Source organism: Epinephelus moara, chromosome 3, assembly GCF_006386435.1.
Source record: "Epinephelus moara isolate mb chromosome 3, YSFRI_EMoa_1.0, whole genome shotgun sequence".
NCBI lineage: Eukaryota > Metazoa > Chordata > Actinopteri > Perciformes > Serranidae > Epinephelus > Epinephelus moara.
Window position 1 is genome coordinate 18,615,246 of NC_065508.1, and position 13,979 is coordinate 18,629,224.

The 13,979-nt window shown below is 40.0% G+C and overlaps 1 protein-coding gene across 4 annotated transcripts in view; it reads left to right on the forward strand.

Annotated features, from left to right (window-relative positions):
• Positions 1-13,168, forward strand: part of c2cd2l (c2cd2 like) — a 32,717-nt gene extending 19,549 nt beyond the window's left edge. The window contains exons 5-15 of one of the 4 annotated variants that reach the window (XM_050041341.1): positions 1,737-1,847; positions 2,500-2,613; positions 4,123-4,222; positions 4,310-4,442; positions 4,891-4,955; positions 6,678-6,799; positions 7,822-7,993; positions 8,093-8,191; positions 9,036-9,169; positions 9,713-9,929; positions 11,288-13,168. In XM_050041341.1, coding sequence (XP_049897298.1) covers positions 1,737-1,847; positions 2,500-2,613; positions 4,123-4,222; positions 4,310-4,442; positions 4,891-4,955; positions 6,678-6,799; positions 7,822-7,993; positions 8,093-8,191; positions 9,036-9,169; positions 9,713-9,929; positions 11,288-11,532 — 1,512 coding nt within the window. In that variant the 3' untranslated portion in view covers positions 11,533-13,168. The remainder of the gene's footprint in view (positions 1-1,736; positions 1,848-2,499; positions 2,614-4,122; positions 4,223-4,309; positions 4,443-4,890; positions 4,956-6,677; positions 6,800-7,821; positions 7,994-8,092; positions 8,192-9,035; positions 9,170-9,712; positions 9,930-11,287) is intronic. The other 3 variants (XM_050041342.1, XM_050041343.1, XM_050041344.1) reach the window with 3 other exon arrangements.
• The last annotated feature ends 811 nt before the right edge of the window (positions 13,169-13,979 follow it).

The window sequence follows — 13,979 nt, forward strand, 5'->3', positions numbered from 1 at the left end:
GGTCAACGACTCACATGTGACCTTAACGACTCTGAATACTCAGAGCTCACATGTGACCTCAACAACTGTTAACAACAAGTCGTGAGAGCTGAAGAAGCCTCTGAGAGGTGAAACATCTTCAAGAAACTCAAGCAAGTCCGTTTACCTACATTAGAGCACTTAGATTACAAAACATAGACTGTATATAAAGATGGATAATGCGCTTCCACTTCCTCCCAAAGCTTCCCATTAAGCCAAAATATCCAAGATAGAAGGGCTGCCATCTTCAAATGTTGTTATTGCTATTTGGGGCCAGAATCTGCACAGTAGAGAGCGGGCACAAGCAGTGCCATTGGTTGCGAGCACACCAATTGGAACACGCAATCATGACGCCACACTCCCTTTTTATTAGGGGTGGGGGAAAACATTGATACAGCATAGGATCGTGATGATTCTGCGTGGCAATGTTATATTGATGCATGGATGACAAGTGTAATTTTTAAAAAATTAAATATAGCATTATTATTACAAATACAAATTAGACTTTTGTGAGCTTACTAGCATAATAAAATAAATTGTGGTTTCAGTCCATCAGATACATTTTTATGTAATAAAAAGGATTGAAGTGAGATGAACAGACTAAAATGTTTATCTTATTAGATAAAACTGGTGTTGACTTTCTGTAGGGACATGATTTGTAGTTCAAAAAAGTAATACATTGCAATATATGTTATCTCAATGCTCAGCATATCGAAAAAAGTTTAAAATTGCAATAATATTGTGACTCAAGTATCATGATATTGTATCGAAGGGCCTCTGGTAATTACCACCCCTACTTTTTATAGCATCAAATAACTAAACAAAGCTGATTTAATCAGAAAAATGAACACTTGAGCATACATCAGCGTGATACAAACTACCTAAAATGACAGAAATCATCTGTGGGAAAAATGTATTAGACAATTATTTTGATTTGTGTGACCCATGTCCCATCCACTAACATAGAGGGGACAAGGTTTATGACCTATACTGTAGCCCGCAGCTGGAGGCCATCAGGATGTTTTGGCTTCCCTTTAGGAAACTGTCCTGCCAGCTATGTTTATTTGGTGGTAGAAAAGCACACCGCCTGAATTTTTAGAATTTGCACATTTGAGGCCAAGCCTCTAAAAACAAATGAGAATCTCAGAACATCATTTGCATTCTTATTCAAATGTGATGAATCGCATGCAATCCCATCACCACCGTCACTGTCATTAACTGAGGATTCTTAGTACATTTTACTAGTTATGACAATCAACAGCCTCTGTCTTGTTTTAGTAATGCAAGTATTTATCAAAACCAAGAGCCCATTTCCCCTAAATCCTGTTGCTTCCTGTCTCAGTGATGTTTGTTTTCTCTTTATCTTATAGATAATCAGATTGGAAGTGATTTTCCATCTGCACATCAGGCCTTCCGCCATGTCACATTATGTGACATGTATATTTCTGCAGCAGAATAAAGCATCCTCTGCATGTTCTCTGCTTCCATGTGTTAGCTGGTGTTATGTAAAATGCACTGTGGAAGCTAACAGAGGCTGCAAATCATCTGGGAAATTAAGTTGTGTGGTTTTTATTTAGTAATGAGAAAATGCGCCATGTAGATTCCTTACTAGCTGATATTACTTTTGTAATCGATTGTAAAAGCATTCTGGTTAACGTGGTGTCTGCCTCTATGTCTGATCTGTTTCCAACCTTGCTCCCCCTGTCTGTCTCCATCAGGTGGTGGTGAGTCTGGAGGAGGTGGAGGACGAGGGTCTGCTGATGTCCTGGACTCTTTCCAAGCAGCCATCATTTACTCTGACGGTGTCTCCGTGCAAGCTGCAGAGACAGGTGAGAACATCTGATAACTGATACCACTAATATGATATGTCTGTGTCATGTAGTCAGCAGACGCCTCGTACATGAACCTGTTTAGAGTTTGCAAACTAGGCTGCACATGTCCAAAATAAGGAAAGGTATGCAGTTTTTCCTCTGTGCTCACACTTTCTGTCAGATTCTCTTCGTAAATCTTAGTCCGCATGTGATGTTTGCATGTGAGTCACGTTCCATCCCATTAAACTCACCATGAGTCACGAGGGAAATGCCGCTCTTGAATATCGTTACATAAACTTGCATGCCATTTCGTGCCTTATGTCTGTGGCAGCAACACATTCAATAAAGGATTTAACATATATAGAGCACAGTTCTGAGGGATACCTAATTTATCTGTAAACAAAAATGTACTAGAAGGGCACCCAGCACAGACCCTCATCTTATCTTGCGATGTCAATGAAAGTGAAAAATAATCTGTGTATCCGCCTTGTGGTGAAATCCCCCAAAGGTGCTTTTTGAACAAACTAAATGGCTTTTAGATAAACGCAACAAACAATTACACTCTGTTTGTTCTTCTGTGGTATTATTAGAAGAAAGATCATATCAGGTGTAAGAACTGATTACAACCCCCAGTTTTTGTCTGTAATCAGCTGCTTCTTTTTCATCCCAGGGTGCTGAGGGTGGTGCAGACCTGGACATGATTACAGGCCTGATAGAGGACACTCTGTTCAGCACTCAGCCAGCCATGGTCCTCAACCTCAAGACATGCGCATCCAGTCCCTTGGTGAGAAATATGCTTTTTCGCTACCTTTGGTACCAGCAATAAAACAAACTAACAGGAACCTGTTTATTCATTAAATAAATGGTTATTACCAGATGATAGATCTTTTGCTTAAAGGAACAGTGTGTAAGATTTATGGGGATGTAGTGGCGTTACTGGCGAGCTGAAACTTCTCCAGGTTAAGATTTCTTTAAGCCCCGTTTCCACCAAACACTTTGAGTATGGTACCTTTGGAACCGAAAGCAACCCTTCAGACATGGTACCTAGGCCCTAGCGTTTCCACTGCAAATCGTAAATGTGGGTGGGGTTGTTGTCACTCACTACTCCATCCAGCACTCACTGTATTTCCTCATTATCGGTGACACAGATGGAAGTCTGCACATTGTTTATCGTCCACAGACCGAGGCTACATGCCAACATTTTCTGAACAGAATAGAACAGGCTGCAGTGAGAGTCTCTCTCCATGGGATATTTAAAAATAGCGGATTTGTGCGTTAAGTCCTTCTAAGGCAAGCTCAGGGGTTTAGTGTTGCCGTAGCCCACAGGAACGATGCTCCACAAACCAACTGAAATTCTAAACGTTTGAAGATCCACTCATTACTAAAAGTGTATGTCATATAAAAACTAAAGTGATAATCAAAGCTGTCATATGAAATGTTTAAGGTGTGTTCAATTGATTCACGTCGTCACCTAAAGCATTGAGTAACATTTCAAGTTAACGTTTCACCTTAAAAGTTGCCGGCAGTCGGCCCAGTGAATTAAGTTATTTTTTTCTCAGACTCCAGCTCCTGCAAGAGGCAGCAAAACATCCTTTCATTTCATAGTTACAGTAATAAAACTCTCCACAGTATGAACAGTGGTTACATGAGCCTCAAAACCAGCCACAACTCAGCCCTGAGCAGAGTGACTGTCCTCTATTGACCAATCAATGGACTACAGTGTTCACAGCTCCACCTTTTAGTACCAGATCTGTGTGCTAGGTACCCCAACAGAGGGAGGACCAAAAATGGGGACGGTACGGAACGGTTCCATTGGTACCATCCACAACTTTTCACAGTGGAAAAAATGCATACCGAACTGAACTGTGCCGTACTGCTTGGTGGAAATGGGGCTTTAGTGTTCATTGTTTAGGAGGTTAATACCTTGACGCTTGATTTACACTGGACGTGGAGGCGCCCTGATGTGTTAACTGTTGTGCAGCCACCCGTCAGCAGTCGTCTGGCTGTTCACACCAGAGACACATGTCTCAGTGCTGGTCAGAAATGATCCTATCTAGAACCAGTGTTTGGTTTGTCCGTATACATGGTGGTGCAACATTGCAGACTCAGTGGATGAGCACCCGCATCCTATGTAGATATAAAGGCTCATTCTAAAGTAACAAAAACACAAGGATTCTTATTTTCAGGTGATTAAACACTAAATAAAACATATATTCCATTTCTGCCTATATCCCCTAAATCCTACACACTGATCCTTTAAAATGATTTTGTTGTATGCTCTGAACGCTCTCAGGCCCCCATGGACCATCTAACAGTGGGATTGAACTCTGTACCCCAGAGTGTCTTGGTGAGACGACTCCTGCTCCGGCAGCTCAGGGTGACCTTAAGTAAAGGTCAGATATTTCGCCTCAGCATCACATCATTTCCGCCTGGCTTCCTGCAGATTGCCAAGGTCTCACTGTCTCACTGTGTGCATGCAGGTCAGTGGTCTAAATCAGGGGAGCTGTGCTGCGTCCTGAGCCTGGACCAACCCTCCACAGAGAGGACAACCCGCTTCCTGTCTGTGCCCAGCAACCCCAATGCCCCACTGGAATGGAGTGAAGAAATCACTCTGTAAGATGGCAGCCGTGATGTTGAAACTGCTGTGTCATGATTGTGCATGTTTAACATTAACCCTCCTTCAGACGGAGCAGTTGTGATTATAACTAGATTTTTGTACTTTTTATCTCACTGATTTGAAGTAGATGATGTCACATTATTCTGTGCACCAATCAGGATTTGGCAACATTTGATGACAGTCTTATTGTCACTGTCAATCAAATCTAATCAAACCATACTCACACAGGATGAAGCAGCCTTTAACAATAAGTTTAATAAATAATATGACTTTGACTATTGCTTATATATCATCAGGAATAGTAATGTTATGTTACATTATTTTAAATTTAAAGTTTTTTAGGGAAAAATCAGCTCAAGGAGAATTAATTCCAATTAATTTATTTTTTGCACAGAGGGGTTTTTTCACCTGTATTCTAACACAGTTGTTTCGTGTGTGTTGAAGGGAGCTGGGCCTCGAGACCAAAGAGCTGAGAGTACGACTTCTGGAGCGGAACGGCAAAAGGGAACGTAAGGCATTGCATGATAGCAATTTACTACTGGCTGCTGTTCAGAAACCTGATCAGCAGGAATGTTTAGACTGCTTAAGCAAAATCATCGATGCCTGAAATGCACTGTTTGCAGGCTCACTGTAGTGGTTAGTGTTTTGGGATGTATATAATGTCAGGGGATGCTTCCATTTTGGCCTCAAAACTACAGTCAAGTAATGGCTTTCATGCTGGTGCTCCCCAAAGGATGGACAGGAGGCCCATGGCTCCTTTTTCCCTTAACTTAAGAGGGCTTGTTCTCAGTAAATGTTTTGTTCCTTATAATCAATATACTCCTTCAAACTGAAGCTGTACATTTGTCTTGGTAAGGAAAAGGACAACCAGCCTAATTGGAGATCAATGAGTCACCTAAAGCGGGATTTATACTTGTGCATCAGCTTTATGCAGAGCCTACACCCTAGCTGACGCACGTGGCCTATGCTGTTGTGAGCATTTATACTTGTATGTTGGTGTGTCTGTGTCACTCTGCAGTTACACCCCCAAAACACTAGTCGGCGGAGGAGGTTTCTATGAAGTGCTACAAAGTTTAGTTGATTATAACACACATTAAACACACATTAAACATGACTTAATAGAGACAGTTTCAAACACAAGTACACAAATCAGCTCCACTATAACTCGCAGCATTCACAGACAAAGCACACAGTCTTTATCTGGACACATTTTCCCCACAAATACAACATGCTAACGTTATTAGCACAAGGCTATGGCATTTTACATTGTATAAATTAGCCTAGTGGCTAGCGAACTTTTCCTCTTCTCATATGAAGCCAGGGACAACAGCAACATTTAACAAAAGTAATGGTACATAATTTAGCTTCATTACAACTCACAAGGTTCACTGACAAAACAACTGTCTTATACTAAAGATGTTTTCCAAACAAATATAACTTGCTAACGTTATTAGCACCAGTCTATGGCATTTTACATTGTATAAATTAGCCTAACAACGAGCAGAGATTTCCTCTGCTCATATGAAGCCAGGATGAATCGCACACAAGACTTAAAATGCTATTTTTGTGGAGGCTTTATTGTCTTCACAATTTATTGTTTCTTATCTGTGAAATTAAAGTAAATAAAAGCTTTGTTTCCACTGAGGGAAATGGTTTCAGTTTACAGAAACAGACAGGAGGTCTGTGTCGCCGCAACGTGTAGTTACATTTCTGGGGAGGTGTAAGTCAAGCTATGACATAGGGTACGGCGCAGACTCTCCACAGACGCGGAAGTATAAATCCTGCATAACACAAGTATATATCGATATATAACACGTTAAAACAGAATTGTCGTATAACTCAACTTTTTTATTAACTTATGTGCACAGCACTTAAGTCAAAGACAAATTTCCCTATGGGGACAATAAAGTATATTGTATCGTATCGTATCGCATTGTATTAACTGTACCAGTATTAGTCTACACACATCAGATAACTAGTAATATTAACTCTAAAATAAGAAACCACACTGTATCAGTTTGCAATTCCTTATCTCTCATATTGACGTAGTTTTCAGCTAACCTACACACAACAACAGCATAATAGAATTTCTAAAATTCAGTCATGGCTTTTGGTTTTTGCATGTAATCCCAAGATTTCAGTGGCCAACTCTATAAAACATTTTCTGGGGGCACCACTGGCTGTTTCTACAAATATCTTAAGACTTTTCTTTATGTTTTAATTTGTGATAGAATTCCTGCCTGGCCACGCCTCCATCGCCTTGGACCTCCGGTGCAAAGTTCCCACTGGACAACATACACTGTCAATAAGCCCCGGCCACGGCTTGGCACCAAACGCTACGGTCACAGCAGAGGTGAGCGACAAGATGCTGCACATTTCTGTAAAACTATGGAAAGCTCTTCCAAAGCCATTCTCATGCTTTTGAAGTGAACAGTTACATCACAGTTTATTATCTAACATCAAGCAAGCTGCTCTGAAACAAAGATTCACAACAAAAGGAGAGGGAGTGTTGTATAACAGCTGATACACAGTCCATTGTCATGCCTGTGATTGCTGTCGCGGATGTTTTCTGGTGTTTTCACTGAACAACTGGTTGCCTTTTTTTGCCTTCTTGCGATCTTTAAACACAACATAAACAACGGCTTTATCTCTGCAGGCTAACATGTCATATCAGCACACTCCCTGCTGTCCTGTACCTCCCCTGCAACCTATCATACCTACACTGATTAGTCATTGAAATTTCTTTTCTTTTCTTTGTTTAAATAAAGTGCCCACGTCTTGAATAAAGTTCACTCGTGTTTAAAGGTATAATTTGCAGGATTCTTCTAAAACACAATGTACAGACTCATACAACAGTAACCTCCCTCAAACATCCCTTATGACCCACTACAAGTGTGTAACGGTGTATTGATCTGCCCTCTTTCTATATTTTCTTCTATTTTGCTGTGTTTTCGAGGTGCCTGAGCACAGTGCAGAGGTGATGTTTGAGTTTTATAAAAAAGCAGTCGCCAGACCAGACTGTAAGCAGCATGCATCCAAGAGCAAGCTATAAAAATGGCAGACACAGCACAGAAAAAACGCCAAGTGGTTAAAGCTGGGGTTGGGTCTTAGGGTGCTTTCACACCTACCCTGTTTTGTTCAGTTCAATTGAACTCAAGTTCCTTTGCCCCCTAATTCCGGTTCATTTGGGCAGGTGTGAACAAACCGCACTAGGGCACGCACCAAAACAAGCGAACCGAGACCTTCTTGAAGAGGTGGTCTCAGTCCGGATACAAACAGTAACTGAAAATTCCTGCATTGTATCACTTTAATGAAGTGCCAACCCCTCAACCTGTTTTATTTTCCAAATAAAAACCATTCTTTTTCTTTTTCAAGTTACTGTATGTGGAAACCGAGGAGCCCCGCAGTGCACACAATGCTCTGCCACTTCGTTCCTCCCTCACCCCGACCAAGAAAGTCGATGTGGACCGAACCATCATGCCAGATGGAACCATCGTCACCACTGTCACGACCGTCCAGTCTCGACTGAAACTGGACCGCAGTCCAGGTAAATGGACAGAGTAAAGTATTACATGGTGCCAGAGTGGGTGAACATGATGTAAAAGAATGTGGTGATTATATTAACAATCATCGTGGTGCCTTTCAGGTGAATCTCCTCTGCGTTCACCGTCCAAAGTGGAGGTGACCGAGAAGAAACCCACCATCCTGTCAGACGGCAGGAGCAGCACCAGCCCCAACCTCAGCAGTGAGTTTTTGACTGCAAGGCCAGATGATGTTTTACATAACAAATGCAAAGTAGGATAAGAAGCCAGCTGCAGTGAAACTTGAGATGAGAGGAGTGCTCTTTTCAGTTTACATTATGCACTCTCAGTGAAGGTTCTCTGGGTCACGTAAACCTTTTGTTGTTTAACAAAAGATTTACACAGAGAAACCTCTGGCTTTACAAAGCAAAAAGCAAGGAAATCGAATAAGCAGGACAGATGAAGTGTGACAAGTTTAACTTTATATATGATTTCTCTTAGACAATAAAACTTTTCTTTTTAGTTGATAGTTTTTTTATCTACCTTATTCCTGGCCCCCAAAAATTATGGGCGCATCTTCTGGCACTGAATCAGAACCAGCACTTTCCAGTGGTAACAGTTAGCTAATGGTACGCTAATCCTCTTTCCTAAAGTGATCGTGAAATAAATTATGTGGAACACACCACCTGTTACACCTCAGACAGTATATTGTGATCACACCTCTGCCATCTCTGACCGCCGTCTCAAAGCATTGGTAGGTTTAATTTTTAACCAAGCATGTTAGCGGTTAGCTTGACTTGCTACGTTATCAGACCCCGAGCTAGCTTACTGTAAATATCTACTCCTTTTACACCTACCTCCTTTCGCTATCTCACCGGAAGTTGCAACCATAATTATTATAATAGCGCCCCTAGGAATAAGGTGGATATATTTCTGGTTCACCATTAATTTTCAAATGGATGTGCCCTGCAACAAAAATCAATTTAATAATGTGCGCCCTCTTGAAAAACCATTTATCATGGTTCACAAGTTTAGTGCTGATTTACATATTTGTGTTTTGTTGCTCAGAGAGCAGCCGCCTCTCTAATGGCCTGGATCCCGTTGCAGAGACGGCCATTCGGCAGCTGACGGAGTCCGCCTCCAAAGTAGCACGGAAGACGCCAACAAAGAGGAGCACGCTGATCATCTCAGGCGTGTCAAAGGTCAGAGAATGGAAACTGTTTCAAATGTAGCGGCAAGTGGAGGTCTTGCCATTTCTGGTAAAACAACACAGAAGTTAAGAAGGTAATTTTTAAACATGCAGTACGGTATGTTTATTAAAGTGCATCTGCACGTCAGTTACCTGCACAGCTACGTCTTTTGATGATTTATCAAACTTTAATACACTAGCCTTTAACAAAGTCTATGAAACCAATTTTGAAGGAATCTAAAATACAATGACGGAGAGGCAAAATGAGTTTAGTCTAAATTTAGTTCACAGTGCCAGCCCCCCCTCATTGGGCCACATTATAGGAGAATTAGAGTCCTCTGACCTGATTCTTGCCTGAAAGACTGTAGAAATGTTCAGTTTGAGAGTCTGCACTTGAACTTGACACAAAATTAACTGGAATGTGTCTTGATGCTAAAAAGTGTGTTGCATATTTTAAGTATTCGTATTAATCTGTTTTTAGGTTGCAATTTCTCTAACGCCTTAATCGTGCTCACATTTTTAAGAAGACACTTTTGATTCAATATCTGTCTCTCAGCAGGTTCCGCTCGCAGAAGATGACTGCGCGTTATCGAGCGGCTACGCTGCAGCCATGGACGCAGCCATGCACGGCAACCATTACGGGGCGGGGCATCACCAGGACCCAGATGAAACCACACCCTCGGACGTGTCGGAGCGCCCGTCTGTGGACGATGTGGAATCAGATACTGGTTCAACTGGTGCCTTGGAAACCCGCAGCCTCAAGGACCATAAAGGTAACAGTCGTCACAGTTTGCTGCTCAGTCTGTGTCCAGTAAAACAATCGGAGGTTAAGTTTCCAACAACATTGTTGAAGTGTAAAATCAGTTCAGCTTTCAAATATTGGTTTTGCAAATTGTTTGGCTGCATGTGTCACTTCTCATTCGACATTGGAGCATAAATGAAAGATTAAAGATGTAAATTAGGTTTTTATTTTCAATTTCATAATTTAGTTTATTTTAAATGCAAACAAATCTTTTGTAGCCTTGCATAATCGTCAAAATTTAACAACAAAACATCAATTGAGCACTGACATCAATTGAGGCCAGACAACATGATGGACTCTACTGCCCTCTGGCGGCCACACTGCAGGAAACAACCAACCAGACCAATGTTGTGTTAAATGGATCAATGAATTCTATTTGAATATCAATACAACAATAAAGATTTCTCATGAAATCATTGCATTAATTCTTAAAACTAGTAGCTGGGCGTTTAGTTACTGTTCTTTAACAATGTCCCTATAGTGTCATTATGGATTACCACTTAATTATACAGGGTTTCCATGGTTATGGAAAACGTGGAAAATGTGTTGAATTTCACAATCATGTTTTCCAGGCCTGGAAAAATCATGGAATTGGTAAATGTTTTGGAAAAGTCATTGAAGTTTTGTTGTATGTAATGGGATTATTATAGTAATCTTTCGTGGATAACCCTCCACATAATGTAACATCACAGTAAATCTATTTTCCAAAGCTGACGACGTAACGTAGCTCTAATATGTGTTGATTTGTGACATTTTGCTCACCATCACGTACATTTTTCCATTTTCCCGTCCTGTTCTGTCTCTCTCTTCATGTGTGCTGATATTTTGTTTGAATAGAGTTTGAATCTGATATGTTTGAAAAATGCCAGGTAAGTGGGACAAGTGAGAAAAATAGGGATGCACGTCATCATTATGGGCTGATATTGGCTTTGAATTAAATATCAGAATCCAGAAACCAACATGCTTTTTCTTAATTTGCACAATGAGCAAATATTTCATGCGTTGAAAAGTATTGTATTTTATGTCTCCATCTGCTGGTGGGCCATCATGATAAGAGTACGCATGTATAATATGCCGTTAATTCCACTACAGAAGAGACTTGATGATCATTAAAACAGGGTGGGGAAAAGTGGATATATTGATATCTGTATCAGTTAAGTATTGGCATATCAGATATCGGCAAAAAATCAAATATCATGCATCCCTAGAGAAAAAAAAAAGTTGTTATGGGTCCTTGAAAAGTCATGGAAAAAGTGATGGAATGAAAGTGTGCATGATAATGTGAGGGAACCCTGATTATAGTGACGCATTCTGTCTGCTTCCTTCTAGTGAGCTTTCTACAGAGCGGGACCAAGCTGTTGTTCCGCAGGAGACATCGAGAGAAGGAGCCCTGCCTCAGCCAATCCCACGAAGACATCTCCAACATGGGCAATAACTTTGCTGCCGCCGCGGCCATCAGCCGTAAAAAGTCTGGCAGCTTCTCCAGGCGTCTCATCAAACGCTTCTCTTTCCGCTCATCAGGCAAATCGAAAGGCAAAGCTACCAACGGAGGAGCGGGCTCACTGGATAACTGATCATTAGGGCGGGACATGGGACATCCTGACTTAAACGTTGTCTGTTGTCACTGTCGGAAGAAGAACTAAACCTTGCAAGAGTCCAGTCTTGGACAGGCTGAACACCCCAGGCGGGTTGTCAGAGGATACCTCTGGGAGGGCTTTCCTCAGGAGAGAAGTGATTGCACCTTCAGGACAGAAGTCACGTTTAATCACATGTGATTATGAGAACTGTTTCTTTGAGGAGAAATCTGCTGCTCAGTGAGGGGAAGGTGATACAGTTTGAACACAAACTACAGCGGGAGTGTTCGAGCGTGACTGATGGTGGGAATGCTCTTATACTATTTAATGATATAAAATGCCAGTATGATGCTATCGGTTGCACTTTGGACTGTTTCATAACAGCACATGTAAAATTCCTGAGTTATATAACAGTTATTTATTATTATGTGGTTCTCATGAAACAAGTGCTATTTATTTTCCCCCTCCCACAAAAAAGGAGTCATCATGGTTGCATCACTGTAAAATAGAGACATTGCTGTGTGTTTTTCCCACGCTGATGTAATTTTAAACACATAGTTTGAGTAAGTTAACAAATGCAGTCTTATCTAGCAGTCCATTCATAATTGCTTATACGTTGGTTTTAGGATGTTGTTCAACGTTGTATCTTATATAAGAAGCAGAAAATAATATATTTATTGTACTTTTTATTTTATAAAGGTACTTTCTGTGGAATATTATAACGCATTTCAGTTCGCTTCTGAAACCAGCCAGGATCTCTCTCAGACTCAAGCCGGGCAATAAGTTTAAACTTTTTTCTGTCGGTATAAAAGAGAAAACAAAACATGGTCAGGTCCTGTTCTCCTCGTGGCCGCTGTCACTCCAATAAGTCAAACGTGCATCTACACATATTACAGAGACTTAAGTTGATGCTCATGTGGACATTTCATTAATGCAATAACTCTCAGTCACTCTCGTTGCAGGCAAAATAATTTGCAGGAAATCATAATCATAAACTAAACATTGCAAAACCTATCCTACATTAATTATCATAATGTGTCTTTTTAAATACAAGTCTCACATGAGTGACAGTACTGTACCAGTTCTGCAGTTTCGATTGGTAAAACAGAACTTTGAGATTGATGCTCTGCTCGAAGTTCACGACAGCATAATGGGTGGAGTCGACATACTCAGGGCTAGAAATGAAACGGTTACTAGCAACTAGAGATAAGAGGAAACCTGCTGTGTCCTTCAAAGGCAAACAGAAGCAGTGTGTAAAAATGTACATACATTTTTGGCCATTTGTGTTTTTGTCAGAGAAAATCAAAAATCCTTTAACTGACTGCATCGATTATGAGACTTCAGAACAACCAAACTAAATGATTTTGAGAACATTTGCAGGGTATTTTGCATCATAGCTAATAATAAAAGGGATCCAAGAAGTGGAGCCACTGCTGTCAACGGACCACATGCTTTACAAAACTACAACCAATTCATAATGCTGAAGAAATGAAAAAAAAAAAGCCACTTCATTGTCAAAAGACACATAATAAACACTATATCGCTGGAATGTGAAACAGACAGCGGCTACAAAATTTAAGAAATGTATGATTTTTGTTGTTATATTTGAAATGTTTAATTTATTGCAAATAAATTATTTTTGGAGCATCACTACATTATTTATGAGTACTTTTTAGGAGGTAACAGACATTTGTCACATATAGAATGGAATATGAGACATAGTATGAGGTGTAGTAGTTCAGTGATAATATAGTATAGCAATGTAGTGTAGCAGAATTACCTCATTATTTGGTACACTATGATATAGAATGGGATATAAGACATAGTATGAGGTGTAGAGGTTTAGTAATATAGTACAACAATGTAGGATAGATCAACAATAAACCACTTTTATGGTTAGAGTATTGTACAACAATATAACATAGTGTAAGAAATAATAGTATGTAGTATACTACAGCAATATAGTATCAGATATCTTACATCATGTCACTGCGTATATATATAAATATATATATAATTACTAGCTTGTGTGGCTCTTTCCAAGGTTTCATTATTCTCACAGGCCAGCTATACTATGTTTCTTTTTATTTTACCAAGAAAAAGCTCTTGAGATTAAAAATCACTTTTACAAGAGTGGTTTTCTTTCAAATCTGAAGGGTTTAGAAGGTATGTTTTCTTTAAAAATCGCCAAAATTATACCATTTATTATAGCCAGAAACCGTAAAACCATATTAATGTTGGATTTTCACATTTCCTATGGTCCTTGAACCTATTATGTGGGACAAATGCTTCCCTCAGAAAGAAAAACATGAGAAAATCTAAGCTTAAAATAGTGCTATTTAATCAAAATCACATTATTCTACGTTACTCATTTTAAATTTGACCAAATAAACAAGAGTGAAAAGTCAAGGCTTTTTTCAAATCCAGGATTTCATCTTCAACTTTTA